Source organism: Lathamus discolor, chromosome 8 (genome assembly GCF_037157495.1).
Source record: "Lathamus discolor isolate bLatDis1 chromosome 8, bLatDis1.hap1, whole genome shotgun sequence".
Classification (NCBI taxonomy): Eukaryota; Metazoa; Chordata; class Aves; order Psittaciformes; family Psittacidae; genus Lathamus; species Lathamus discolor.
The window spans coordinates 18827615-18854724 of NC_088891.1; the positions used below are offsets into that span (position 1 = coordinate 18827615).

General features: G+C 43.1%; 4 protein-coding genes across 7 annotated transcripts in view; 2 read left to right on the forward strand and 2 right to left on the reverse strand.

Annotated features, from left to right (window-relative positions):
• Positions 1-2943, reverse strand: part of ACSBG1 (acyl-CoA synthetase bubblegum family member 1) — a 39886-nt gene extending 36943 nt beyond the window's left edge. Inside the window, exon 1 of the mRNA XM_065688928.1 lies at positions 1911-2943. Coding sequence (XP_065545000.1) covers positions 1911-2009 — 99 coding nt within the window. The 5' untranslated portion in view covers positions 2010-2943. The remainder of the gene's footprint in view (positions 1-1910) is intronic.
• Positions 2944-3842: 899 nt separating this feature from the next.
• Positions 3843-9714, forward strand: DNAJA4 (DnaJ heat shock protein family (Hsp40) member A4). The gene is made up of 8 exons (XM_065688002.1): positions 3843-3990; positions 4088-4225; positions 5872-6052; positions 6967-7071; positions 7827-8054; positions 8135-8365; positions 8930-9030; positions 9116-9714. Exons 2-8 carry the CDS (start codon positions 4094-4096, stop codon positions 9332-9334), a joined length of 1197 nt encoding a protein of 398 aa, XP_065544074.1. The 5' UTR covers positions 3843-3990; positions 4088-4093; the 3' UTR covers positions 9335-9714.
• An 895-nt stretch (positions 9715-10609) lies between these two features.
• Positions 10610-18249, reverse strand: SKIC8 (SKI8 subunit of superkiller complex). 4 transcript variants are annotated; one of them, XM_065688006.1, is made up of 11 exons: positions 18176-18249; positions 17561-17604; positions 17436-17463; positions 16980-17085; positions 15891-16063; positions 14884-15032; positions 14471-14564; positions 13603-13696; positions 12854-12946; positions 12130-12208; positions 10610-10798 (listed from the first exon to the last, which is right to left on the reverse strand). In XM_065688006.1, the coding sequence occupies exons 2-11, from the start codon at positions 17570-17572 to the stop codon at positions 10709-10711; spliced, it is 918 nt and encodes a 305-aa protein (XP_065544078.1). In that variant the 5' UTR covers positions 17573-17604; positions 18176-18249; the 3' UTR covers positions 10610-10708. The 4 variants fall into 4 exon arrangements, with proteins under 4 accessions (XP_065544078.1, XP_065544076.1, XP_065544077.1 ...); XM_065688004.1 differs by lacking the exon at positions 18176-18249 and adding an exon at positions 18078-18169; XM_065688005.1 differs by lacking the exon at positions 18176-18249 and adding an exon at positions 17936-18048.
• Positions 17928-27110, forward strand: part of CRABP1 (cellular retinoic acid binding protein 1) — a 35465-nt gene continuing 26282 nt past the window's right edge. The window contains exon 1 of the mRNA XM_065688008.1: positions 17928-19333. The gene's annotated coding sequence lies outside the window, so the exon portion shown is untranslated. The remainder of the gene's footprint in view (positions 19334-27110) is intronic.

Below are 27110 nucleotides of genomic sequence, written 5' to 3' on the forward strand. Positions count from 1 at the left end.
GCTCAAAACAAATGCCATTATTATCATGAGTGAAAAAGTTTCAGTACCATTAAAGGTCCATTATACGAAACTGTTATACTTCAAATAGGCTTTTAAAAGTGTATTTTAAATAAGGCTAAAAATCATAGGTTAAACATATTATTTAAAGGCTGTTTTCCTAACAACTTTGTAGAACTCATGACACCTGTTCCGGATGCTGAAGAATCCAGCTCAACACCAAGGAAAGTCTGCTGTGATTCTCATTTCACCTTCTGGAGGGACAAGTGAATTTCTTTGCGTAAATTTAGTGTGAAAACAACCACAAGTTGCAAGCCCTGGGATTCCTGATTTAGTCTTCTTCAGGTGTTTGTAATGAAATGTGTTCCTTGAACTTCTTTACACAAATCAAGAGTGCTGTAAGGAACTGCAGCTGCAGTTCAGCAGACTGTATCATCACCTATGTACCCATGATGCTGCTTCCAACAACAGCTTCACAGTTTAGAATGCATGATTGATGAGAAAGGGTAATATGGCTTGATAAACAACAGAAAGGCAAACAAAAAGGCAGGGCTTTAACTTGTTTTGTGCTAACAGTGGGAATACCTGTTTCAGAACTGAAGGCAGAGTCTTCTGGTGGTTAAAAGAAGAGGGCAGTAGGGTCTAATTATTGGGCACTCCCAGTCCTCATTCCTGTTCTCTGTTTACCTGCAGAGAACAAGAATTCTCTGCTTCTTTTTCTGTTTCCATCTACACACAAATTTGATACTGTGCAAGTAAAAAGCAACAAGATGCGGTAAAGAACAGTAAAAGAGATCAGCTGCTCATCTGAAATATAGGGTAATCAATAAACTGGTTAGGAACACCCACAGACTTAAGGAGGCAATGTATGTAGTAAAAGAACTGAGCATACACACACTTGATCACCAGCTTGAGTAAAGGAACCACTGCTGTAATTGCTCAGAAATATGTCTGCATGTGTAAAGGCAGTATTACATTTATTACTAATCATGACAAATTAGATGAGTAAAACCAGCTGCTGAGGATTCCAACTCTGTTCCATAAATACAGTACTGATAAATAGGAAATGTTCTGCTCCAGACAACTAGAGAAGCAGAGTATTCCCCTCAGGTGTCAGGATGACTGCAGTTCTCAGACTGGAGTGATGCAGATCACTGAAAGAACACTGAGGAGCTGCTATCTCTATTTTTCTAATTCCAAAACCAGCCCTTACCACTTATCCCATTAACTCTGAATACATAAGGAGTTTGTTGTACCAACTGGAACCAAAGATGAAGAAAACAAATACTGAGAATTAAATATAACCTGAAAGCTCCCTCTGAAAAATGATGGAGTAAGGAAAGGAAAGTAAACAAAGCAGGAGGCTCACTCCTCTTATGCAAAGATATGTATCAATGAAGGTTTTGGCTGTTACTACTAGTATCAACAGTTACTGGTAAGAAACCACTCACAAGTCTGAGTTTGTATTACATTTACCAACATATACCTACACCTAGATTAGGGTTTCTATTAACTGAAACTATATATTGTCTCCTTGCAACATATTATAAATTCATCTTTGAAATTAAATTCTCGATGAATTTCATTACATGCTTTGAAAGCCTCTCAAGTGCTGAAGCATTCAGCTACTGGTAGCAGATTCATAATTTCTTCTTAAACAGGAATATTATCTTCAAGTCTATAAGATTATAGGAAAGTGATTTGCAGGGTGAAAGCCATTACTAGAATAAACTGGTTGGGTTTTTTTTTTTCCCTTAAAGGAATATACAGTTCTCAGCCTTAAAGTTTACAGAGTACCCCACTGCAGTTATTTTAGAAAATGATGTGTTTACTTGTCAATATAGTTTCAAAATTGCGGAAGGTATTCACATCTTCAGTTGCTGCTAATTATGCTTAGAGAAAATAATAGTTACCAACACTGATTTCTTCCTTTGATATATTGTTTTCCTGTATATTAGCTCCCTCTCCTTCAGTAAGCCAACAAGCAGGAGTACCCAAGGAACAAACTGCATTAATTCAATCTGACAATAATATTTACCTGAAATTCAGTAGAAAAGTCATTACTAGAGATCCAAACCATTAAAATGTTTCATTCTAAACCTACATTATTAGGCTTTTTTTGCTTTTCTTTTTCGTCACTTGTTGTGGTTTAAGCCCAGCCCGTAACTTGGAACCACGCAGCCACTCGCTCACTCCCCCACTTTGTCCCCCTGCTCCTGGAGGGATGGGCAGGAGAATTTAAAGAATGTAACTCCCATGGGTTGAGATAAGAGCAGTCCTGTAACTAAGGTATAGCACAAACCGCTGCTGCTACCACCAATAATAGTAACAATAAGGGAAATAACAACGGAAGAGAATACAACTGCTCACCACCCGCCGACCGATACCCAGCCTGACCCAAGCAGCAATCTAGCCCTTCCAGGTAACTGCCCCCAGTTTATGTACCAGGCATGACGTGCTGTGGTATGGAATACCTCCTTGTCTAGTTTGGGTCAGGTGTCCTGTCTTTGCTTCCTCCTGGCTTCCCCTCCTCCCTAGCAGAGAGTGAGACTCACAAAGTCCTTGGTCAGAGTAAACATTACCGAGCAGCAACTAAAAACATCGGTGTTATCAGCGCTGTTCCCAGGCCGAAAGTCAAAAACAGAGCACTGCACCAGCTACTAAGAAAAATGACTGCTACTGCTGAACCCAGGAGACCAATGTTAGACTATAATGTTCGGCTCCTCACTATCAACTTTTTACCTCCACTGTGGCTGACAGAGCTTTGCAGCCTTTGGGTTACCATAACCACAGGAGATTTCTTGGTTTCTAAAACATTTACAGGAATAAAGGGCTGTTCCCTTAAATACAAAACAGCTTCCTAAGTGTTTCTATGTGAGCTTCAACAAGCCCCATTTTTGTTTCATACAGGTTTGCTGCATTTCTCATTTGGGATTTTCATCATTAACCTCTTTTCTATGGGAGTGATTTTACTCAGCTCATCTCCAGCACCGGATCTCTCCTTTCACCTGAGCCATAAATAATTCGTTGGAGACCTTGGGTTGCCTGGAGAAACGTGAAAACCAACCCGAGTTTCCAGCCCACATTCAGCACACCGGCGTGAGGAAAAGGCCAGCAAAAAAAACCCAAACACAACGCAAGGGCACGCTGTTAGCTCCGTGTATTTTAAATAGCCCACAGTACTGCAGAACAAGGCGCCAGAACCCATTCACAAACTGAACAACTTCTAAGGTGCAACCAGCACTCGTTTCCCAAGAAGGAGAAGTTTACAGGAGGACGCTCGCCGGTGTTTCCTCAGGCCACACACGAACTAAAGCACCTCCACTACGAAACGAAGGAGAAACAGCCCCAAACGGGACCACTGCCCTAACGCACACGAACACGGCCCCAGGCAGGACCACTGCCCTAACGCACACGAACACGGCCCCAAACGGGACCACTGCCCTAACGCACACGAACACAGCCCCAAACGGGACCTCTACCCCAACGCACAGGAACACGGCCCCAAACGGGACCACTGCCCTAACGCACACGAACACGGCCCCAAACGGGACCTCTACCCTAACGCACACGAACACGGCCCCAAACGGGACCACTGCCCTAACGCACACGAACACGGCCCCAAACGGGACCTCTACCCCAACGCACACGAACACAGCCCCAAACGGGACCTCTACCCCAACGCACAGGAACACGGCCCCAAACGGGACCTCTACCCCAACGCACACCAAACCTCGCGGTACCCGACGGGAACAAACCCCCTCCGCCCTCAGGAGGCGGGCGGGAAGCGCGCCCCGCCTCCGCGCGGCGCAGGCAGGCCCCGCCCCGTGCGCGCACCGGCGGTGACGTCACGCGCGGGAATTCTAGACCGTTCCAGGCCCGTGACGTAGGGCGGCGTCATTCCAGAAGATTCGGCCGCTGCCCATATAAAAGCCGAGGAAGAGGCGGGGCGAGCCCGAGCGGACCCCGGAGGCGACACGGGCGGCTGCTGCGGTGAGCGCGGGCAGCGCGGCCTCGGTGCGGCGGGGGGAGGCCGTGGGGTGGCGGTGATGCGGTGTAACGCGGTATAACGCGGTGTGTCCTCCCGCAGAGCACCATGGTGAAGGAGACGGAGTACTACGATATCCTGCAGGTGAAGCCCAATGCCTCTTCCGAGGAGATCAAGCGAGCCTACCGCAAGCTAGCACTGAAGTACCACCCCGACAAGAACCCCAGCGAGGGCGAACGGGTACGCGAGAGCCGGGGCTGTGCGGTGGTAGCTCTCCCGGCAGCACCTGCGGCACGTTCCCCTCGGGCCGGCTGCGGCGGCTGTGTGGGGCCGGGGCTGGGGCCGAGCTCCGGTCTAGGCCCCGGATGCGCCGGCCGGGCCTTACGATGGGGAATTCCGCAGGGTCTGGCGCAGGGTGCGTGTGGGGCACGGCGGGCCTGCTGCAGGCCCGCCGTTCTTACTGGAAAGCGGCGGAATGTGCGCCCTTGACTTGATTGTAGAGCTCTGCTTTGCTTAAAGGACCAACGTAATGCTCTTCCTGCAGCGTGTTGCCATTAAATGAAGGCTGCCGTTCAGCAGAGCGTGTAGAAGGTATCTGTAGGTGGCAGTTGGTCTCATGGCCTGGCTGTGGCAGGAGCAGACACTTCAGTTCCTCTTTCTAGATGTAGTTCCTATAATTCTTCATAGTTGCTAATGGGAGCTCGTTCTTACAGAGATGCTGCTTAAAACAGGCAAAGCTGGAAAGGTTTCTAGTGTGTTGACAGCCGTTGTGCTGTTAGGTGCTGCAGAAGTGGATGCAGGTGCCAGCACTGTTGTGTGTGCTGGCATTGTGCTGGATGGATCTGTGTTCCTGAACAGGATGAGTTTCCTTCAGAGAAAGTGCTAATGCAGATATACAAGGTAACTATTCAAGGAAATCATTGGGCTGCACATGGGTGGACTACTTACAACAAAGCCAATTCATGCATTACTAGCGGAGATCTGCTCAACTCTGTATTTCCTGGGAAGATAAGTGAGCACCACGATTGGAGAAGTATGGAGAACTTGAAAAATAGGAATATTCATCTAAAAGCTGGCCTGATAATATTTTAGCATGGGAATAGAAGCTCTGTGTACGCATATTTAGTACAGTAGTCAACAAAACTCCAGGTTGTTAAACAGTAATATAGTCAAAGGTGACCTTTTCTGCCTTTGGCCTGCCTTTTTTATTTGAATGTCTTTATCTGATCACGAGTAAATTGTGTTGAAAATGGAAATAGCCATTTCAACAATGGCAAATTGTACTTAAAAATCCTTCTAGTTATCTTAGGAATAGGCAGTTGTTGATAGCTATTTAAGAAAATCTCTTAATATTTTATTTTAAACTGGATATTTTGATCTATGAGTCCTTCTACTTGTGATGAGGAAGCATCTGTGTCTGATCACTTAAATTTGTGTTCAGATGTAGCAGCTCAGCAGGCATGAAGGACCCCTGCATACCTCCAGAATGACGAGCACTGCTGTGGCTGTGAGCATTGTCGGACCCCTAAGACTTTGGGGACAGTATCATGGCCTTTTCTGAGTGGCATTTGTTAGAAGTGCATAATGATTGCAACTACCACAGTCATCAGATTCTAGCTTGCATATGCTTGTAAGTTGGAGGTGACTCTGAATTTAACCCTATGTATAACAGGGGAGGAGGGGGGAGAGGGAGAAAAGGGGTGGTTTTGCTGGACAAAAGCGTACTATTGCAGTCTGTTACACATTTGTGTAGGGAGTTTTTCTTTTGAAAAAGACAAATGCTAAAAGAGAGTGTTACAGTGGCTCAGTCTGAGGATGGAGTTATATATGAGAGGGTGGCTTTTCTTCTTGGTCATAGTTGTTCAGAGCTTCTTTTTTCTTTTTAGTTTAAACTCATATCCCAGGCATATGAAGTTCTGTCGGACCCAAAGAAAAGGGACCTCTATGACCAGGGTGGGGAGCAGGCTATTAAAGAAGGAGGCCTGAGTGGCGGCAGCTTCTCTTCACCCATGGACATCTTTGACATGTTCTTTGGTGGTGGAGGCCGAATGAATAGAGAGAGAAGAGGTACACAGTTCTAAACAAGTTACAGAAACTAACCATGCACTTAAGCGTAAGACACCTGTGCTATGGTACTGCTGTTATACTAAGTGCACATAGTGTGGTTGTTACTCATTGCAACAATAGATTAAGTAAACCATGATTTCTGTAGTTATTCTAGCATTAAGATTCTAATAAAGCAGATAACATGATGTAGTCGTAGCAATCTTTGATGCCGACTGTTTATTTTTTGTTAAAGTGGGTGTGGGTAATATCTGGGGGGGGGGAAGCATCATTAGGTTTAGAGCAGATGAATTAGACCTAGTTTAAGTTACTTCTTTTCCAGATCTCTGTGGCTCACTTGTTCATATGCTTTGGGCAACTTGCTTCAAAGGACACCATCAACTTAAGTCATGCTGTAAATTCACAAAATTATTTGGGAGAAATTATGTGAAACTCAGTACAATGCTGCTAAAAGCACAGTATGATTTTTGTCTGTTTCCATGTCCAGTGTCTGTTGAAGGGGCAAGTAGTAACTTGCTGTGAAGCCTTTTAAATTATGCTGTGAAGTGGCATGGAAATTTATAGGTAGGCAAAACAGCAACTTCTGAATTGACCAGATGTGAAGCTGGTAGTGTCCTTGCACTTTGCTGTTTCAGTTAAGCCTATGAAATTAGGGGTAGGAGCAGGGATAGGGTGGCTTTAATGATGCTTTGCTTAATTACAGCTGAACTTTTATGTTCTTTTATGTTACTAAGTGGGTGCAGCACAGTGGAAGCTGATGAAACAGCACATGCTTTTAAGGGGGCTGAGCCATGTTCAAAGTTTGGAAAGAACTTTTTTCAGTGAGACTGCATGTGTGGACAAGTGTAGAAGCCTTAAAATAAACATTGGTCCTTACAACAGCTGAACCAGGATTAATCTCTCTTTTTCTTCTAAAGGCAAGAATGTTGTACACCAGTTAGGTGTATCTCTTGAAGACTTGTACAATGGTATTACAAGGAAACTGGCACTGCAGAAGAATGTTATTTGTGCCAAGTGTGAAGGTAAAAACAAGTAGTGGCTTCACATTCCTCTTACTACAGTCATTTTAGTTCTTTTTTTCTTGAGCGGGACTAAGAATGAAGAGTGGGTGTTCTGCTTTTCCCTCTCCTTCATCCCCCTCTGAAAGTTTCCATTTATATTCTCATTTATGCTTATCCAAAAATGACTTAGTGTATAAACTTAACAGTTCTAATGGCAGACTTAGACTCACTGTGAATTACAGTTAAGGGTACCTAAATTATAAGTATCTTAATCTGGAACTTTATGAAATGGCTGTTTTGTTAATATTTTTTAATTGCTGTGGGTAGCAGTCTAGCTTGTATTACGCAACCATTTTTACCACTTCTAAATATCCATAATGACTGGCCTTGTTTGAGGTAAACTTTAATGAGGTCCTGTATCTTAGCACTCTATTAAATGTTTAGCGAGCAGATTCTTTTGGAAGTATTAATGGAATGTAGGTGTTGAAGTTGGGATGATAATGCCTTGAAATCTGTGCCTTATTTGGAGGTGGGGCAGAGGCTCATCGAACAAGCTGTGTATAGGTAACTTGACTTTCTTTTGCTGATAGAAACTTTTAACTTGTGGGGCATGTTTTGTGATGGAAACTAAATTTCCAGTTTCATTGGAACACATTACTGAATGACTCTCGAGTTGCCCAAAAGGTGCTCTTGAAGTCAATGAGTTCCAGCCTGACTGCAGTAGAGTAACGTCTCATTTTTGGAGACTGAGGTCAAATTTAACCTTTTTGTCACAGGTTATGGCGGAAAGAGAGGGGCAGTGGAGAAGTGCCCTGTGTGTAAAGGAAGAGGAATGCAAGTTATAGTTCAACAGATAGGACCTGGCATGGTACAGCAAATTCAAACTGTGTGTCCAGAATGCAAAGGCCAAGGTGAAAGAATAAATCCAAAGGACAGGTGTGACAACTGCAATGGCTGTAAGGTTGTAAGAGAGAAAAAGATCATAGAAGTTCATGTTGATAAAGGTAAGGACTGTGTGTTCATTCTGTGTCCTTAACTGTGGTCTGTAGTGCTGCAGAGAATAAATGGCTTTGTTTTTCTCCAGGTATGAAAGATGGTCAGAAGATAGTATTCCACGGAGAGGGTGACCAAGAGCCTGATCTGGAGCCTGGTGATGTTATAATTGTGCTTGATCAAAAGGATCATAGTGTCTTTCAGAGGCGAGGGCATGACTTGATCACAAAAATGAGAATTCAACTCTCAGAGGCTTTGTGTGGTTTCAGAAAGACCATTGAAACTCTGGATAACAGAGTTCTTGTTATATCATCTAGGCCAGGTGGGTCTTACAAAGAGTTCTGGTGCTATATGAATTGCTTGCCTGCTTGATTGTGCTCGGGATTGTTGACTGCGGTTTTTGGGGGTGTCTGTGGTAGGCTTTGTGGGGTTTTTTGGGGGTGTTTTAACCAGTTGATGCAATGGATTCAAACTACACTTGCAGTCACTGTATTTAGCTGGTGGTTTGTCATTCTTGTCACTCATTCTAAAACATTAGATGCAGAGTTACAGCTGAAGCTGTCAAAGGCTTCTTAATAAACTTTGGCCTCAGTTGGAAGAGAGCCAGGAAAATACTCAGCAGGCTGGAAACATAAAATCTAGTGGATTATCTGTTAATTCAGCATGAAGGCTGTGCTAAGAGAAGCTGAGTCTCTTCCAGTAGAGGAAATGGCCTGTATAGTCTGGTTGTAGGACTCCTAGTTTGCAGCCTTTTCTGTGAGTTAGTTGTTAGTAGTCTGTCTCCCTTGATGCTGTGGGAACACTGCTTGTGCCTAACCCTGCTTTTCATGGTTACGAAGGAAGTGTCCATCACATCAGGTTACTTAAAGGTGTTACCTCTGTGCAGGTGAAGTGATAAAACACGGTGACCTAAAGTGTATCTACAATGAAGGGATGCCTGTCTACAAATCTCCAATGGACAAAGGCAGCTTAATTATACAATTTCTGGTAAGTTGACTGCTTTTCTTTAGCAAAGGTGGCTGTGTTGGCAGAAGGGATAACTATTCATTAAAAAACCCATATGAAATTGTAGGTCCAGTTCCCAGAGCACTACTGGCTTCCAAGGGAGAAACTGAGTCTGCTGGAGGCCCTGCTTCCTCCCCGAGAAGACGTTATGATTACGGATGAGATGGATCAGGTAGACCTTGAAGATTTTGATCCAAGTGAGCAAACCTACCGTAACAGTGGGGGAGAGGCATATGAAGAAGATGAGGAGGGTCCAAGAACAGGAGTACAATGTCAGACATCTTAAAGCAAGGTGAAGTGGATGTCATCTAAAATGTAAATTTTCACAATGAAAACTGCATGGCTGTAATAGCCACTGCTTGTGGTTTTTGTGTTCAGCAAATTGAGTTGCTGCGCTGTCAGTATCACCTTTTTGTAACTAATTTATATTGTGTTCTTGTAGTCTTTATATAATGCAGATGTCACACAGCTGAGAACCGAGTTGGTATACATTTTCCTTTGCTGTGAAGGTTCTCACTTTATTTCACCTATGCTATTTATATAAGACTTGGGCAATACTGATAGAGGCTAAGTGGAGTGTCTTATGTAAATACTTTCATACTGGAAAATTAATTTCATAGGATAAAACATAGCAGAAATAACTTCTAATAAATAGAACTCTTCACATTTTATTGTGCTTGTCTGGTACTTTCTGAGCCACTTGAGAATCTTCACTGAGTTTCTTGTAAGCTCAGACTCTCATCACCTAGTCCAGATTGTTCTCCATATTCAGCTCTAGTAGCTGTCTTATTTTGTGTTTCAGAAGCATTTTGTGCCTCTTCCCTGTGTTCTTCTGTTGTGTCAGAGTAGCATTCCTGCAGCTGCTTAGCTGTATCTAACTTGGGGTCATAAGATACCAGCCTGTGAATAGAGTGTGCTCCCCATAATTCTAATTGACATACAGGCAAATACTTGCAAATAAAAGTTTTATCTTTCAGAAGCTAAGCTTTGTATTTCAGCCTTTCCTAGAAGCGTGTTTTTATTTCCTGCTAGCTATTATGTGTATTATTCATTAGGATGAATAAACTGAAACCACACTGATTTCAGCCTGACCAGTGCAGTACACAGCTGCTCTTTGATAATGTAATAAGATAGATACCATTGTAAAAATGAGCACATAAAAGCAGAAGGCGGCTTTCATCTGTTTTCTAGTCAAGTTGGGAACAGCAGTCCCTCTTAGCTCATGCATCATGGTTTAATTTCACTATGTCTCCCCATCTAATTGCTAGAACAGGTGCTGAGCTTAAGTGACCCTATTGAGTGCAGGCTGTCATCCTCCATGCATACAACCTCTACCTAAGTAAGCTGCTGTGAGCCTCAGTCACCACTTTCCAGCTCTAGTCTATTTATGTCTCGAGGCAGGAGTGATTAACTGAGCAGTAACTTCACCCATGACTCCCGAGTTCCAAAAATACATTTTTCCAAGTTACTTGCAGCTGTAGCTTTTACTTTATGAAAAAGTAAAGCTTTCTCTCATGCCAAAACTAAAATTACATATGAAACAGAGCTGAGATTCTGCACCTCAGCAATATGAAAATGCTTTTATTGTACTAAAAAAATGGCATGTGACAGTAGTATTCCAAACTGCCACAAGAGTTAACCAGAGGGAATGAGAAGACATTTAAACAGGACAGTCATAAATATGAATTTCTTGGTCATCTCCAACAGACACAATTTTGGACCCGCTTCCATTGTATTTCACTCCCCAAACCTGTAAATAGGACATATACAAGGTTATTGATAGGAAATTAGGGGTAATAGTCTTCATAGCAGCCAGATTTACTGACCACAACAACCAGAACAGGGACCATTATTTAAGGCCTTCTTGTTAAGAGCTGGTGCAAGTATGACTTCTGCTTTCACAGCAGATGGGGATGATGAACCAGAGGACTGCCATCTAGTAGCCTGACAAGTTCTGACGTTTCACTCCTACTGACAGCAGGTTACACAATCTGAAAGTACTTGAACAAGGCTAAAATGTTTGCAGAAATCACACCTAACATCCTCACTCTTGTCTATCCTGTCTTCCTTTCTGAAAAGAGCATTTTACAGGACTTGGACAAAGGCCAGAGAGGAAGCGTTTTTCATGCAGACTGACACGTGATAGAGTGAGTGATCCAGTTTTTCCCTAGGCTACTTAAGAGTCATTTATTTACCAGTGCAAAATTAGACTAATTCACATCATACTTCTAACTTGGTTTAAACCAGTTACACAAACTCCTGTTGACATGGCACTGGAGTGGGGGGGATGTTGAGAACACCATGTTTTGGGCATCTCACACGCCATTTTCCATTAATACCTAAACCCAGCTTTCCCAAAAGCTGGTATCATCTCTGCCTTCCACAAACTTGCCAGGTTATAGACTGTAACAAAGAAAGCAAGACTGCAGACCCAGTTCTCCTTGGTCCTTCAATACTAAAACCCCCACAGCTGTAAATAACTGAGAAGAAGGTACTATGGAAGAAAAGACCCCAAATAAAATCTGAAAGAATTGCCTTGGTGAAGTCTTTCTCCATGATCCATTAAAAACTGACACTGTTCTAACACCTAACATTTGGGAAGACAGTAACTCGGTAGATACCAAACCTCCTCTTCCCTCATGGGTAGCTATGACTGAGCAGAAAACCAGGGTATTACAGTCACTGGAGGAGGAAAAAGTTCCAGGGGTGCCTTCGAGCATCTTTTGTAATAATGCCATCCTTTTAAATAAGTATTCTTCCCCCTTCCACATGCACACACCATGTAAATGATTGATAGAAATAAGCAAGACCATAGACAAAAAATAGTCTGGTAAGAAGCCTTTTGGCCACACAGGATTGCCCTTATTTGGACCTGGAAAGTGTAATTAATTACTTGAAAGAGCTCAACCTACATGCTTGGAGTAATAGTTCAATATTGAGTGCCAAATAATCATTAACAACCTTTAAGATCTCATTACAGCAAGCCGATGTCCAACCCCGAAGCTATAGCACCAAGCTGAAACACGAATGTGCATGACACAACTGAAGTTCTGTGAACAGCGGCCTCAAGAGTAGACGTACCTGATCTTGGTGGTCAAAGAACGTGTGAACACAGGTTCTCGTTCCAGCATCCCAAACTTTAACGCTTTTATCAGATGAACTGAAGGAAAAGTAGTAGTGATGAATGTTTAAATTAGTAGGTTAACTTAGTTCAGTGCAAAGCTTAAAAGATCTTACGAGAGACATAAGAAACCCTGTTTCACCCATCAAATACAGGGACAAAGTAGCATCTCCCACCAGCCTCCAGTGACCTTCAAAATACATTCACTGTTTCCGTATCTGCAGCATGAAAATGAGGACCCCTATTTTACCCAGAAAATTCTCTGAAGCAAGTTCTTTGGATAAAGTTCCTGCTGCACACATCTGGTCCCCCAACTGCCTGAGCTGTTTTAGGAAGCAACACCAAAGTTCAACTAGATGAATGTACCACTACATCAGCTTGTACTTCTTAATTCAACTACAATTTTTCAGCTATGTAGGATCAACTTGCCCTTAGGTTTACATGTTCTTCACTTGTAGGGAACTACACTGCAGTAGGATGACAAACACTATAAAATACTAATCACTTACAACTGGTATCACTCACAGATTGGCTCTTGAGTCTGTCATTGTAATGTGTGTTATTCCATTGTAAGTTCCACTGCAATCTGTACACATTTACTTTTTTGTGATCCATCCCCCTTTATAAATACAAAATTACTTGGTTTTTTTCAGTAAACACAATCAAGTTAAAAATCTTCAATACCTGGAAACAAAATGGGTGTCATCAGGACAAAATGCTACATTTAATACCCAGGATCCATGACCACTTAATGTGCCAGCCAGGTTTGCATGTTGCCTGTGGTAAGAACAAGTTTTAATACTTTTGTGAATTCCAGGGAAAAAAACAACAGGAATATGCTGTATATAGTGCAGTCAGGAATGGTTCAACATAAGGTCATGGAAGGTGGCTTTTGGATATCTGTTCATCGAGGCTGAGCTTATGTTACAACAGATTCCAGTTTTCCCATTCCAAATGGTTAGCATAAAAAGTCATCAAAAAGATACATTGTGGGACAAAACAGTTTCACCATGAAGAAGGCAAAGTAATGCAGGTTTAGGGAAGTTAAGATCACTGAAGCAGTGCCTTTTCCTCTCCAGAAAAAGAATAGGTCATAAAACATCATTTCTTGGGTACAGAACACATCTATAAGGCGAGTAAACACAAACACACAGGACAGATGCACAAAAGCCTGTTGCCTTCAGTGCAAGTATGAGGAAAGTAATTTGTTTTCAAGTTAGGACTGTCATTCACCTTTACACTTCTCAAAACTAAGGGTGCAGTCTTTTATTATTTAAGATTATTGATTATATAGAGAACTCACCAAAAGCTGAAGTGAATTATAGAGCAGAGGGTTTGATGTGTTTTTTTATTACGGTATCAGCCTCTCTGACCATTCTGTTAGTTTTGCAAACTAAGTTTCCTGTTCATATTTTTGCTAAAGCACAACTTACACATCGTAGATTTTGATATAGCCATCATCTGAAGCAGTTACAAGTAACTGAGAATCTGGAGAAAACGTCAGTGAACGAATAGGCATCGCATGACCTGCAATTCAAAGTTAGACATGGCTTAGAATGTAGCTATTCCTCTTGGTAATGACGGTGCTGAAGAAGCTACACCAGACCAGCATCTCCTGGTAAAAGAAAGCAGCCTCTGAAGAGTCTTTCTCTCCGTGCCTCTACGGGCTTCTCAGCACAACATAAAATGGAAAAAGAGTAATTCTGAACTCTGAATGTTAAGGCACGTCCACTGCAGTACAAGAGTATCTGATTTTCTTCAGCTGCAGATCTTTACTTAGAAATTACGTTGTATAATTTCATATTTCTTGAGTGGTTAGGGGTTTTAATTAACTATACAGCTGGACAGAAACTGGATGAACATTAAAAGGCCATTTATCTGATGGAAAAATGCACGTCTTCTACAATATAAAATGTCTGGTTATTTTTTAAAACAGGGATAAAGTGCTATAGAATTTATACTGTAGCAGAAAGAAAACTGTCACGGCAGCACACATTTTGGCTACCTTCATCCCATTGCACTGCACTGCAATACAAAAAGGAACTGCAGTTTAAGAAATTAGTTAAGCATTACTATGTTGTTTGAGATAGACACGATGCAAGCCTAAGTTTACAGTTTGCCTCTCACATTTTAAGTGGTTTAAGTTACAGCACACTAAATAACTACATACTTTCTAATGGACAGAAAGACCAACTCACTTATGCCATGGCTGGTTTATCCTACTCTAAGTTGGGTTGTATCCTCTAATTTTGTTAAGGAATGAGGCCAGAACTGGGGTATTGCAAACACACAAACCCTTACCTTCCAGCGTATGCAGAAGTTTTCCAGTTGCAATATCAAAAATATTGATAATGCCATCTATCGCTCCACTGGCTAAGTATTTTCCATCTGGACTCTGTAATGAAACACAAACAGTACGCATTTAACAACTGTATGCATTTATGCTATGTACCTCCCTGACATTCTCTTAGCATCTTCTCATAAAGACAACTTCAGCTGACTTATTCACAATGTGTGTATAAGCCAGAACTAAGCGTATTTTCCACATATGTAGGGGGAAAACATCACACAGTTTATATCTGGAACTATCAAAGTATGGCTGTCATTTAGTATTATGTAGAGCTTAACTGACAGAGAGAAACAAAAATACTTGATTTACAACATAATACAGCAATAGCAGTTTCACATAAGAAGTTATTAATTGTGCTGCTTACATATGCAATGCTAAGGATGAACTTCCCTCTGGTGTCCAGAGAATATTCTTTCTTTCCGGTTTCAACACCAAAAATATTTACTTTTCCCACATGACTTCCTGTCGCAAGGTACTGGGAATCAGGCGAAAACGCCAGGGACCAAGCATCAACTGCGTTAAAAAGATACAATCAGTTAGCTGAATCCTGTTTGTAGTTCACCAATGCCAGTTCTATATGCATCCGTTTAGACATTTAACCCCCTAACTACTCTTAGCACTCTGAACTCTACTACATACTCTTTAAGAAGAGTATAACAGCTCATTGTCCTGGGTTCAGCAAAGCCCAAAGATGCAGGAGAAACACAGCTATACAAATGTAACATAAACCAACCATAACCTTTTACAGCAGTACAATGTATTTATCTGGCACAATATAATTCACAGGGTGTTTTTTTCTATAAACTTAATTACTTCAAATACTTCAAGATAATCCTTAAATTAAGGACTGGAAAAAAATGAAACATTTACAATAAGGTATTAGGCCCTGAATTCCAACTTGGAGGACATAACAGTTAAACAGACTTCAGCTTTACTGAAGCTTTTCCACTTCCTTACTCAGGATTTGATGTACTGCATAAAAATACATCACAGACACGGCTCAAATTCAGTGCAGTGCTTATGAAGACAGTCGTCTTTGTACATCAGCCTGAATAAGCATTTGAATTATATTTTAAATATCCCTTTATCAGCACATCTGTAAGAACCCACTGGTTGCCATTCTGCTTTATGCATTTAGCAAAAAAAAACATACCCAAATGTATTTGAGAAAGCCTAAGTAGTGTGAAAAATGAATGCAAAATTGGCTGATACCACTTTATGTTTAGTTCATAAAATGACTGAGATTTCTGCAAAGATTAAAGAACCCCCAAACCCAGTAATTTCCTGTACCCTAATTACACACTGTATGGAATTTACTACCTAGAGTACGTACATCTCCTATGCAGAGACAGCTTAACACTGATCTCTTACCGGGACCAGCATCGATGGACTTGATTTGTTTTCCAGTTTCTAAATCCCAAAGGCGAATGTGGGCATCAAGGGAGCTGGATGCTGCAATGGAGCCTGTGTGGCTGATATCCACAGATACCACACCCAGCTGGTGACCCTCCAAAGTCCACTGGAGATCCAATTTTTCATCATTCCTTTTGATCAAGGGAAAAAGCCTAGTTACGAATAGCTGGGGGTACTTAACCCATCTCCAACCTCAGACAAAACAAACAAGACAACCCACATTTCTCCATTTAGATCAACAAAAGGGGAATCCAACTTCACCTGTGAAATGGGGAGACAGCTACGCACAAACTGCTCTCTGTACTTAAGGAAAAGAGCCAACAAATTAACCATTTACCATATTTCTGCAAAGCATGTACTTCATCTGAAGCCTGTGAGTAGTCCCACTGAAACATCCAATACCATCAATATATGGGTACTTACCGCAGAAAGTTAATGTGTCAGCAAAGCATGAAACAACATGGCCAACAGTTTTAGCATTGTTACAGCAAAGTTCCTCATGTCATTAACGTGAAGCACACCCTTAATACTGCTTTGCCTAAGAGATAAAACAGTTTCTTTGCAAAAGCACACTTCAATGTCACCTGTATAAGGATTAAGAGGATTTTTTTTAAAGGAAGATGTAATTCCCTTTTTTACTCTAATCCCATTATTTCACAGTACATGTGCTTCCAACATTGTCTTATAAAAGAATTAAGATTGGTTTAGACAAATCAAATTTGATTTAGACAAAGAATTGGAAATGCAAGCTGATGCTCTTCACCAAATTGTATATTCTCTGGCAGATGGCACATAAAATTCGATGTGCATTTTCAAAAGCGTTTGAGTTCCCTGAAAACTAAAGCACAAGGGATTGATCCTGCTCCATGAGAGAGCACACACCAATGAAGAGGAGGTTGCTCAAGACAGCAGCTCTGTGTGCCATGCTGCCCCTTCCCTGATGTCACTTCTAACATCCGTGCTGGTTAAAGGAAATCAAGACTGCTGTATCTCCATGCTGGCTACTCCCAAGGCTTAGAACTGGTTAATCTGGAGCACTTCACTTACCACTTCCAGACTTTCACAAGATCATCCAAGGAACCAGAGATCACTGTTTCAGAACCATCTTTCTTACTTTTTCCCCAGGCAACTGACCAAATGGCATCATCATGAGCTAAAAGACAGTAAAAGCATAGACATTTTTGAACAATAAGTGTTTTCTTTTGATGGAAGACAACTATCAGTTTTGGTAATGCTAAAATTGCTGACTGCAATGTCAGCAATGGGCTCCTTGCTCCTCTGGTCTTACCGGTGTTCCAAGAGCCCTGTCACTGTTTGCATGGTTTCAAAACACATGATGTATTTTGGCTACTGCTGGAAAAACAGCATAGCTAATCTTCAGTTATTCAGGTTTATATTAAATACAAGCACAACCCAGGTAATAATAACATAACCACAAGTATTATCCATTTTCCACCATCCAAGAAGACCAATATTATTTAATACATGTTAGTGGTTCCTCACCTTGCTCTTGCTTGAAGAGAATACCGTACTAGAAAGAAAAAAGAGCTAGTATTACGTATGAGCAGCCTAAAAAACCACACCACCAAGCCAGCAGTTAGCCCGATTAACGCTGCACGTTCATTTACCTGTGTGCTCATGTCTTTATGGAAGCAGTCCTAACAGGGGCGCTCTGCAAGGAGAAAACCCATTATGCTCAGCAGCAAGGCTCTGAGGGAGCAGCACGGCCTGAAGGGAACCCGCATTTCTGTCCCCCACGGCGACGGGCGACAGCCCAGCACCCCCCGCCGTGGCGGCCTTCGCCCTCCCTCCGTCGCGATACGGTACGATACGGTACGATACGGTACGGTACGACACGATACGGTACGGTACGACACGATATTAGATGGTACGTTACCGAGCCGTGCCGGACACTCACCTCCCACCCCTTCGCCACCACAGCCGCCACCGTCGCACTGTGATGACGTCTCCCACCACCGAGACAGAGGCAAACAGCGCCCTACCCACAAAGCGCTTCCCTCCGCCACGACCATAGAGAGGACTCCGGCTCGGCGCTCTCTACTGCCCCCGTGTGGACAAGAAGGCCCCGTTCGCCTCACGCCGCGCCGCCCGGTGCCGCCGCTGAGCGCCGGGGGGGGGCCGCACCTGTCCCACCCGGGCTGGTGGCGCCCGCTCGGCGGCAGCCGCCGCCCGCCTCAGGGTCCGCCAGTGACACCCGATCCCGCTGCCGGTCCCGGCTGTACCCCCGCGCCGGCCTTGGCCTCGTCCTCAGGGCGAGCCCCGCGGGGCAGGGACCGGGCCCGGTGGCTGCAGCTGTCCGGAAGCGATCGGCGTGCGTTGTGTGAGGGACGAGTGGGGGCAGTAGCGACGTGAGCCTTGGGAAGGGGGAGGGCTGCGCAGTGCCCTCACGGCTGAGCGGGGCCGGCGGCTCCTGGCCGAGAACTGCAGGCGGCTGCCCGCTGTCCGAGGTGTGAAGCAGGAATGCCGGCCGCGGAGGGGCCCAGCACGGGTCTGCTCGCCTCGGGCTGCTGGAGTGGAATCACTGAATCAGCCGGGTTGGAGCAGCCCTCTAAGCTCACCCAGTCCAACCGTCCCCTGCCCTGCCAAGGCCACCCCTGCCCCATGGCACTGAGGCCTCGTCTCCATGGTGTTCGAACCCTTGCAGGGCCGGTGCCTGCAGCCCTGCCCTGGGCAGCCTGTTCCAATGCCTGAGCACCCTCTGGGGCAGGAATTGTTCCTCAGCTCCATCTAAACCTGCCCTGGGGCAGCTTGAGGCCGGTTCCTCTTGTCCCATCCCTTGTTCCTCGGGAGCAGAGCCCAGCCCCGTCCTGGCTCCGCCAGGAGGAACTGACAAAGCAATTGCAAAAGAGAAACAGTGCCTCAGCCTTTGGAGGTGGCTCTTGGGAGCTGTGAAGGAAAGGTTTCCCTACAAGGATAATGTTACGTGTTGCTCAGGCAAGTGGACCACGACAGAGAGAAGCATCCAGTCCTTGAGGGAATCAGCCATGCTAGCGGTGATCTGTCGTAGGCCAGATGCTGGGAATGGATCCGTAGATCCAGATGAAGTCGAATGTGCGTGACTTATGTGGCAGAAACTTACACGGAGTGTGCCATCATCACATGCCCGCTCATCGGCATTGCTCTATAGAGAGCGATCAGGTCCCTCCTGATCTTTCTCTTCTCCAGACGAAACCCCCCAGGTCCCTCAGCCGCTCCTCATCACACTTGTGCTCCAGGCCCTGCACCCTGCACCAGCAATGTGTCACTTCACGAACCTTCACAAACCTTCCAGGACCCTGGCGATGCAGGGGAAGCTGAGCCGTGCTGCCCATGTCTCTCACCACACACAGAAGTGGGAGGACGTTCTCCACCTTACCATCTGTTTCAGGGGATAAAACCAGGTATGGCGTTTGTGAAAGCCGAGTTTTTTCAAGTTGCTGCCTCTGCTTGAGTTAGAAGTGGGAAAGGTGTCAGAATTCAAGTTCAGGAGGATAAATCAGAGTCCCGGAGGCTTAAAATGAAAGACAAAGGATCAGTGGCCTTTCACCATGTTTAATCAGTCTTTATGTGTACACAAAGCTCTTTGAGATCAACAGAGCTTGTCTGAGTATGCAAACTAACAACCGAAACAGGAATTCTGAATGTGTCTTAACGCAGTTCTGCAGCCAAGAATGAAAATCTGAGTAAAACCCTTACACGTAATTACGGAATCCTTGGTTTTCTCACTGCTTAGATTGAGCTTTGAGAGGACTTTAAGGCGCAGTGCTCTAATATAATGAGTTTCAATAATGCTTATTCTGCTGTTAGTAATGATGCAATGGTAGGCATTTTACAGAAGTAAGAGAAGTTATTCTGCTTCTTACCACTATTCTCCTAAGAATTCTCCCTTAAATTTGTACTTACAATGTAATACACTTGGTTTTGCAATTCTGTGTAGAGTAATGCAATCCTGTAATATAGCCTTTGACAGACAAAGTGATTCTAGTCCCTCCAGAGTTTTCACATCGTGTGACGTGCTCGTATCACTTCATACACAGAACACCTCAGACCTTCATGGGGAAAGACTGTTGTTGTTCTGCTGCAGAGTGCAGAGTGAGATTGTGGGTTATTTCCTGTATCACTGGTGACACACAGCTGTGCTTGTTAGTGTGATTGCTGGTTAGATACTGCTTTGGTGCACCAAGAGGGTAATTGGAAGCAAAGTGTGACACATGTGAGTTTATAGATAAACTGCCTCCTTGGAGTGGTAACTGAGAGTATGTTTCTCTAGGTTTGTCCTGGTTCTGGAGCACTAGCATATGCGTATTCCATATAACATATTCCATATGGATATTTCAACCCTAACCAGAGTTGTGTTATAAGTACATATGTGTTTAGATGCCAGTTTTTAAATGGTGTTACAAGGGAAAATACAGATTTATTTAAAAACATTATTATCACCCTGATACTGTGCTAAAACATATAAATTAATTACATCAAGGCTTTGAGATGCCATATAAACATCACAAAAGGCATTTCCCAGCCCAAAGATCAGGTGGAGAGAACAAACTGAGAGCAAAATACTTGGTTTCAAAAATAACAGGCTGTGTGCCATTGTGGCCGGGTATTGCAGTCACAGTTCCGATCAGCATTCACATTCCAGCACCTTCCCAGCCTTACACAGAAGACAAATATCAAGCAAGCCCTGCTTTAGTAAAGTCTTGAAGACACATGAAGCTCCATGAAGGTGTTGAAGACACATGAAGCTCTCAGTAAGGCTGGATAATTAGCTGATAGCTTCAGCTCTGCAGGTACATGAACACTAAGGTGTTGAAATGCTGCCAGGCAGGTCATGTCCTCTTCCTCCTCCACACTAAAAGCTAGTGAGTTTGAGGAGAGTGCTGATAGTATTTGAAGTTACCTGTGGTGTGTGCCAAAGTGGGTAATACACAAATGTATTTTCTTGTTATCAAGATGAAATGATCTTGTCCGTTTAGGAAAGGCAGTGTGTAACAGAACTGCACCTGCAGAGGTCTGGATTAAATTACAGGTCTGTTTCAGGGCTGATCGATCAATTGGGGGTTTTACATATTGGGGTTCAGTGTGGGATCAGCCACAGAAAGCCGCAAGCGCCGCAGACACAAAGGGTGACGGCTCACAGAGCTTGGGGCCTGTGCGCAGATTTATACCATCTGCCCGGTGTGGGGCAGCAGCATCAAGATAATCTCCACCTCTTTCCGGTAGCCACGGGTTGTCATTCAGAATGTTCCGTTCATCACGAACACCTCCTTCAGTGCCTGGGGACTCTGAACAGTTGCGGCAGGAACAAAGAATATTCTGCTTATGTCGCATGCCTCTAGGAAACCATTAAGGGATTCTGTTCCTGGGAGTGAATTGGAATGGCATTTGCACTGTTTGCTCCTTCATTTCAGATATCTGCTCAATACCTTCCACCAAGCTCCAGGAAAAGCCACATACAGTACAAAGACTTTTTTCTTGAAAGGCAGTGCGTAAGCACATATAATGCCTTCATCAGCATTGTAGTGCATTAGCATCAGGGTACCTGAGCAAAAGAGCCACAGAAAATCAGATCCCAATACAGTCTACAGTTCCACTTTTTAAATTAGTCCGGTTGCTTGCATGCAGATTTGATGTTTTCAGCTTTAGTTTGTTTTCTTCTGCTCACTTATTTCTTTGTTACGTCTTTTTTCCAGCTGCAGACCCCTTTCCCCCCTTTTCTTGCCACTTCGTATGCTTTCTCACTGATAAATTTGCCTTCGATGGTCCCAAGCAGCTGAACTGGGATGTGGAACCAAGTCTAAACTTTTCTGAAATTCACAGAGGTTCAAATCAAGGCTTTGCTTTAAAACAACCTCTTGTCTAATTTTTCATAACACCCATGGTAAAGGCACAGCATGCTCCAGGTGATGGCACCACACGCAGCCATCAGACTTCCTGGATATAGGGTAGGACACATCTTTAGTCCAATTGCTGGCTGAACCAGGGAAATGATATGAAGGAAAAGCTCTTTTTAAAGAATCTGAAACCAAGTGCAAATATTAATGACATTCCAGCTCTGTGAGTTGGGGAAGGATCCTTATCCCCTTTCACAGATGGGTGAAATCTGAAGCAAGGTGATGAATTAAGTCAGTGGCAGATTGAGGAATGGAAGCCTTTTCTCAACCTCCTGGTATGTGCTCTAGTTCATTGTGTACCTACACATCGTCATTGCTTTACGCTTACACTTAAACATTGAATTGCTTCTTTAGCAAGAAAACAAGCCTTTGAAATTTATTCAATCAACAAGCAGTGTTCTTGGGACAGACAAAAATGAAGAGAAAATCAAAACTGACAGGGCAGGGGCAAATCTTTCTGTAACTCTTGCAGCTTGGCCTGGAGAGCACTTTCCTTCGGAGTGGATGAGGTGGGCAGTGAGATTGGAGTGAAAGAACAGCTGCTTCTAAGAAGGAAAGAAGGAAATAAAAGAGTTAATTAAACAAATGCTAAAAGCCAGACTTCCTCCCCCATGGAAGCAACCTTATCTCCACTGTCACATGCAGAGAAGCCACAATGGTTACATGTAATTACAGGCCTTTTAATCACCTGCTTATGGCATGTATAAGCCAAAGAGACCCTTTCAGAGCAAAATTGTTTAGAAAGGAATAATAAAATAAGCAAACAAAAAAAAAAAAACCACCCCAAGCCCATTTCTTTTGATGAGAGATTTCTAGCAATAGGTCTGTGCTTGACGATAACTGAACTCAAAGGTTGTTCTTACCCTAGCTTCTCTTTCTCCTTGTAAGAGGACTTCAGTTCTTCTTTCTTGTATTTGCTGTATTTAATCAGAATTATTATACTTTATTCTTGATTTTATTCTCTCTTGCAACTTCTCTTTTCTTATGGAGTGTGAGGTAGGTCAGAGAGAGTGCCTGAGACCTCACCATGAGCCTGAAATGTTGAATGACTGTATAAAATGCAAGTACAATAAAATAAACATCTGGTGCTCATTTGCCGGGATTGAAATAAGGCCTTTTAAGACATCATGCATGTGGTTGGGACTTGCTTTTAGCAAGCACAAAATTTCAACCCGTACATCAAATCTAGCAGTATAACCTTTCTCTCCAGTATGATGAAGTTCACATGTTTTACCAAAATTAATATATATGTTCCTTGCTATTGTGGCTTCAGGTAGAGATGACAGCTAGTGAGGACCTGATCTGGGAGACAGAGAGGAGGGAAGGATTTTCTTCTGCTTGCTATGGGACATTCCCTGCCTGAGTGAGCTGCTCACAATTCACTAATGATGAAATGAAGGCGTCATGGTTCCTGTCTCTGGATATGTTATTTGTTCCACTGTGAAATGTTATTCATTTTCTCTTTACAAATGGACAGTTCCACTTAGCTGCTAAAATGGGCTTTTAGCCAAATTTTTGCTGGAGTGGGGAGCCAAAAGCTCATCTGGCAATGGGCAACTTCAGGGGTCTTTTTGACATGAAAATGCTGCAGGATCAACTGTAGAGGGCACAACTGTGGCTTTAGAGAATAATTAGTAAGGAAAAGAAAACCCTTCATTCATTGGTACTAGATGCAAAGAAGGTTTGTAACAATTAGCTTCGATACCTTCAGAAACCTCTAGTTCTATTTAGTAAGTGTTTGTTCCTATGTATTTTCATGTCACCATCTAGAATATATTTACATAAATAGACTCTTAGATCCTCAATGCCTAGTATCTGTTTGCATGGGCTGCTGGCAGACAGACTACATGGATACACTTGGCTCAACCAGCCAATTACTTTGCTACTTACCTTCATGTCACTGCCCTGCTTTGTTATTGCAGCCTTCAATGCCACTTCTGTCTTCATCAACACTGTCTCATTCATGCTGTTTGCTCTGATGACTTTGCTGGGCAACCTCTTTCGTGTTCTTGTCTCCCTGTGAGAGAGGCTTATTCTTCTGCAGTTTGCCTGCCTGGCTCACAAACCCTTGTGCATCGAATTGACGGTATTAACCTTACACAGAAGAGCAATGCTGGAGGATAAATGCCAATGCTTTGCTTGCTCTGGCTCCCATGGAAGTCAGCGGGAGGAAGACTAAGCATGACACACCATGAAATATTACATTCAGCTACCTCTGGATGAGATGCTTGAATCAAACCATGTCAGTTTGTTAAATCAATGTGTCAGTTGCTGGCTGTAAAAGCCCATTTTACAGTGGAGATTCAGCGTGCTCTTTCTGCACAACAAGAGTGTGTCTCCTAGACTTTACTAGATCCTGAGCACATGTGCAAGTGTCTGTGGAATCAGTTACATAAATACCTCATTACAACAGGCTGTACACTCTTCCCTGCTATTGCGAGTTCCCGTCAGAAGTACTTCATTCACATCTGACATTGTTCCAGCAAGGGGTGTTCCATATAATGAAAAAGATTCCTGACTGGTATTGAGATGACTGTTGGACTGGTTTCGTCTACCTGTGTTTAGTGATGTGTTACTGACATGAGCAGAAGCATGGCGTGAGGAGATAATAAATTTAGTGTGAATAATCATCATGTAGGTCTCAAGTTTTCCAAATCAGACATGAAACAAAAGTACATAGAAGTGTGTTTAGCTCCTAATGCAGAAGAGTATTAAAGCATACACTGTTTTAGCACTGAAGTATTTTGAAACATGATGTTTAAGTGTTCTGTTGGTTATGAGCCTTAACAACAAGAGGTGAGGGTAATAAAAGCCCTCTCCCATCTCCTCAGAAAAGATTGTTGCCCAAATCCTGATGAATCAATTTTAAGGAGATATTTTAAGCTGATGTTTTGCCCAGATTCTTCAGTTCCTGAATTGGGGATGCTCCCAGTACAGTTTCCTTGCATTTTGATAAAAACTGTGTGGGTCTGGGGGCCCTCTGCAAGAAGAGCAACTTTTCGACATAAAAGGTGCTCTATCAAACATCAGAAGAGAGAATGGGAAATTCAGCTTCATGGCTGGGTGGTCTAAATATTGGCACATGATCTTCTGCAGCAGTTTTAGATTTTGAAAAGCAGCTTTTCCAGCACGTGTTTAGAATTGGAATAATTTACAATGTGAAGAAAAAACAAATCACAGCTCTCCAGTGTAAGTATGAAGGACCAGTCATCTCCTGTTTCCATATACTGCTTCTAGTGCCAGGTTTCTGCTTCGGAGCAATGCCCAGGAGAAGGCCTTTGCTGGGAAAGTAATGCTCAAAAGCTAAAGGAGACTTAGTAATGTGAGCTGGAATCTGGTAGACTTTGGAGCCTTAAGTCCTGGATAGGTGGGATCTAGTAATCTTCCTCTTGTAAGTGGAAGAGCAGTAAACCTGGCTGGCTGTTCACCCTTAGTGCAGTGTCAGCCATGGCCAGTTATGTTGTATGTGTATTCACCTCTCCTGTGCAAATCAGAGCAAGAACAACTTCTTTTCCAGGAATGAGAAGTTCCTGGCTCTATTACATATGGTAATAGAAATATGCTATATCAACTGCTGATAAGATGCTGATTTAAAGAGATGCAGACTATAAGTCGTGGGTTTCAGTGGACATATTTACCTCAGAAAGACTGAATAGAAGCAGGAAGGTTTTTGATTGTCTTCACTGATAAACATCCTGAATCTGGGAGCTAGATTTCCTCCAACAACAAGTGGACAAAATTCAGTCGTTAACAGAGTTTGTCTGTGAGGATTTTACATTGTCTAGCTCCTTAAAGAAGATAGCTTGCTGAGTAAAACCAATCCCTTTTGCTTTGCCACTTTTGCATTGGTGCCTGCACAAGTTCTTTTTGTTGTTGCTGGTCTGGTTTGTTTTGTTTTGCATGAATTAGGTCACTTTCCAGTCTCCTTGCATTAAAGCATGGTAATAAAATCCAATGTGACAGTTCCCCAAACGTTCCAGTGCTTTCAAGAGGGAGGTGTGAGGCAGCAAAGAAAGGCTCTGCCCTTGAAGGAATTAAATCTCTTAGAAAACAGTCTCAGGCCCTTCCAAGTGCTTCATTGACCGACTTTCCAGCAAACTGCTGACAACCTAATTGGACTGTGTTTGGATTGGTAAAACAGATCTGCGAGGCAGTCCCTAAGCAAAGGGGAAGATAAGCAGGGAAATGCTCTCAGGCTGCTCTGAACTTCCTCAGGCTAATAGACTGTGCAAGAAGAAAGAGCCCCAGGCTAGCTCCTCTGTGGTGAAGTCTGGCTAGTGCAAGACACATAGACCACTTTGCTAAGGCAAGAGGAGACAAGCTGGGCAGTATGGGCAGCAACTGGGCTCCATGGAGCCAGAACTTCATATTTAGTGGGGAAGAGAAAGGTTGAAGGGAATGGTGGAAGGTGTGCTCTCTGCTGCAGCTTGCTCTCCGTGAACTGGTGCTGCAGCAGTCACAGTGGCTGAGGATCACTGTTAACCTCTTTCGAGTTTCCTTCATCCCCTTGTCCTCTTTTAGGTAATTACTTAAAAAAGAAGAAATACTTGGGTTTGCTAGATTGTCTTTAATGCAATCCCATCAAAACAACAGATTCTTTTGATGTCATGCCAAACTCCTTGCAAGAACAGCTATAACCTTTCCTTTCTGGAGCAGCTCTATTTTGTTTTCGTCTCTGATGAAACCAAAATCCATGACCTATGTTCCAAAACACACTGATTTAATTCTGATCAGAGACATATTTATCTCAAGGTGAAGATGTTCAGAATTTTAATATCATTGCAATGAATTCCACTACAAGTACACATGCTCAGATAAACGAATGCTGTAGGCATAATACCTGTGGGTTAGGTGCATATTTTCTTTCAAAATTGTAATAGTTAAAAGCACTGATACCAGAGGTCCAGGAATGTAGAGCTGGCATCCCTTTACATCCTATGTGTGATAAAAGATTAATGTAGAGTGCAAATAAAGTTTGCACCACAAGACAAAGAGTATTGCAGTAAATCAGTCTCTAAACATATAGCTGAACTAGAGAAGGAAGAACAAACTTGAAGACTCAGAATGAATCCAAGGACGCTTTTCTAGTAGGTGATTGCGGATTTCTTCTGGAGACCCCCATCCCTATGTAGAGGTGAATGTCCCTTTGATGTTTCTGCCTCCCCACTTTTTCAAAAGAAATACATTCTGTGTGGAGCTGTAGCTGTTCAGTTGTAATTGCAGGTAGAACTGACCTCATAAAATGAGTGTAAAATTAGTAACAGCATATAATTATTAAAGCTTA

What these genes read in the sequence shown, in the direction of transcription:
- DNAJA4 (XM_065688002.1), top strand. Translation starts at nt 4,094, where the DNA reads ATGGTGAAGGAGACGGAGTACTACGATATCCTGCAGGTGAAGCCCAAT. An exon ending in TATTTGTGCCAAGTGTGAAG is followed by an intron (nt 7,072 to 7,826) that starts GTAAAAACAAGT and finishes TTTTTGTCACAG; the next exon opens with GTTATGGCGGAAAGAGAGGG. An exon ending in TGTTATATCATCTAGGCCAG is followed by an intron (nt 8,366 to 8,929) that starts GTGGGTCTTACA and finishes ACCTCTGTGCAG; the next exon opens with GTGAAGTGATAAAACACGGT.
- SKIC8 (XM_065688006.1), bottom strand. An exon ending in TCATCCTTAGCATTGCATAT is followed by an intron (nt 14,565 to 14,883) that starts GTAAGCAGCACA and finishes GTTTCATTACAG; the next exon opens with AGTCCAGATGGAAAATACTT. An exon ending in TCTTTGACCACCAAGATCAG is followed by an intron (nt 10,799 to 12,129) that starts GTACGTCTACTC and finishes TCCTATTTACAG; the next exon opens with GTTTGGGGAGTGAAATACAA.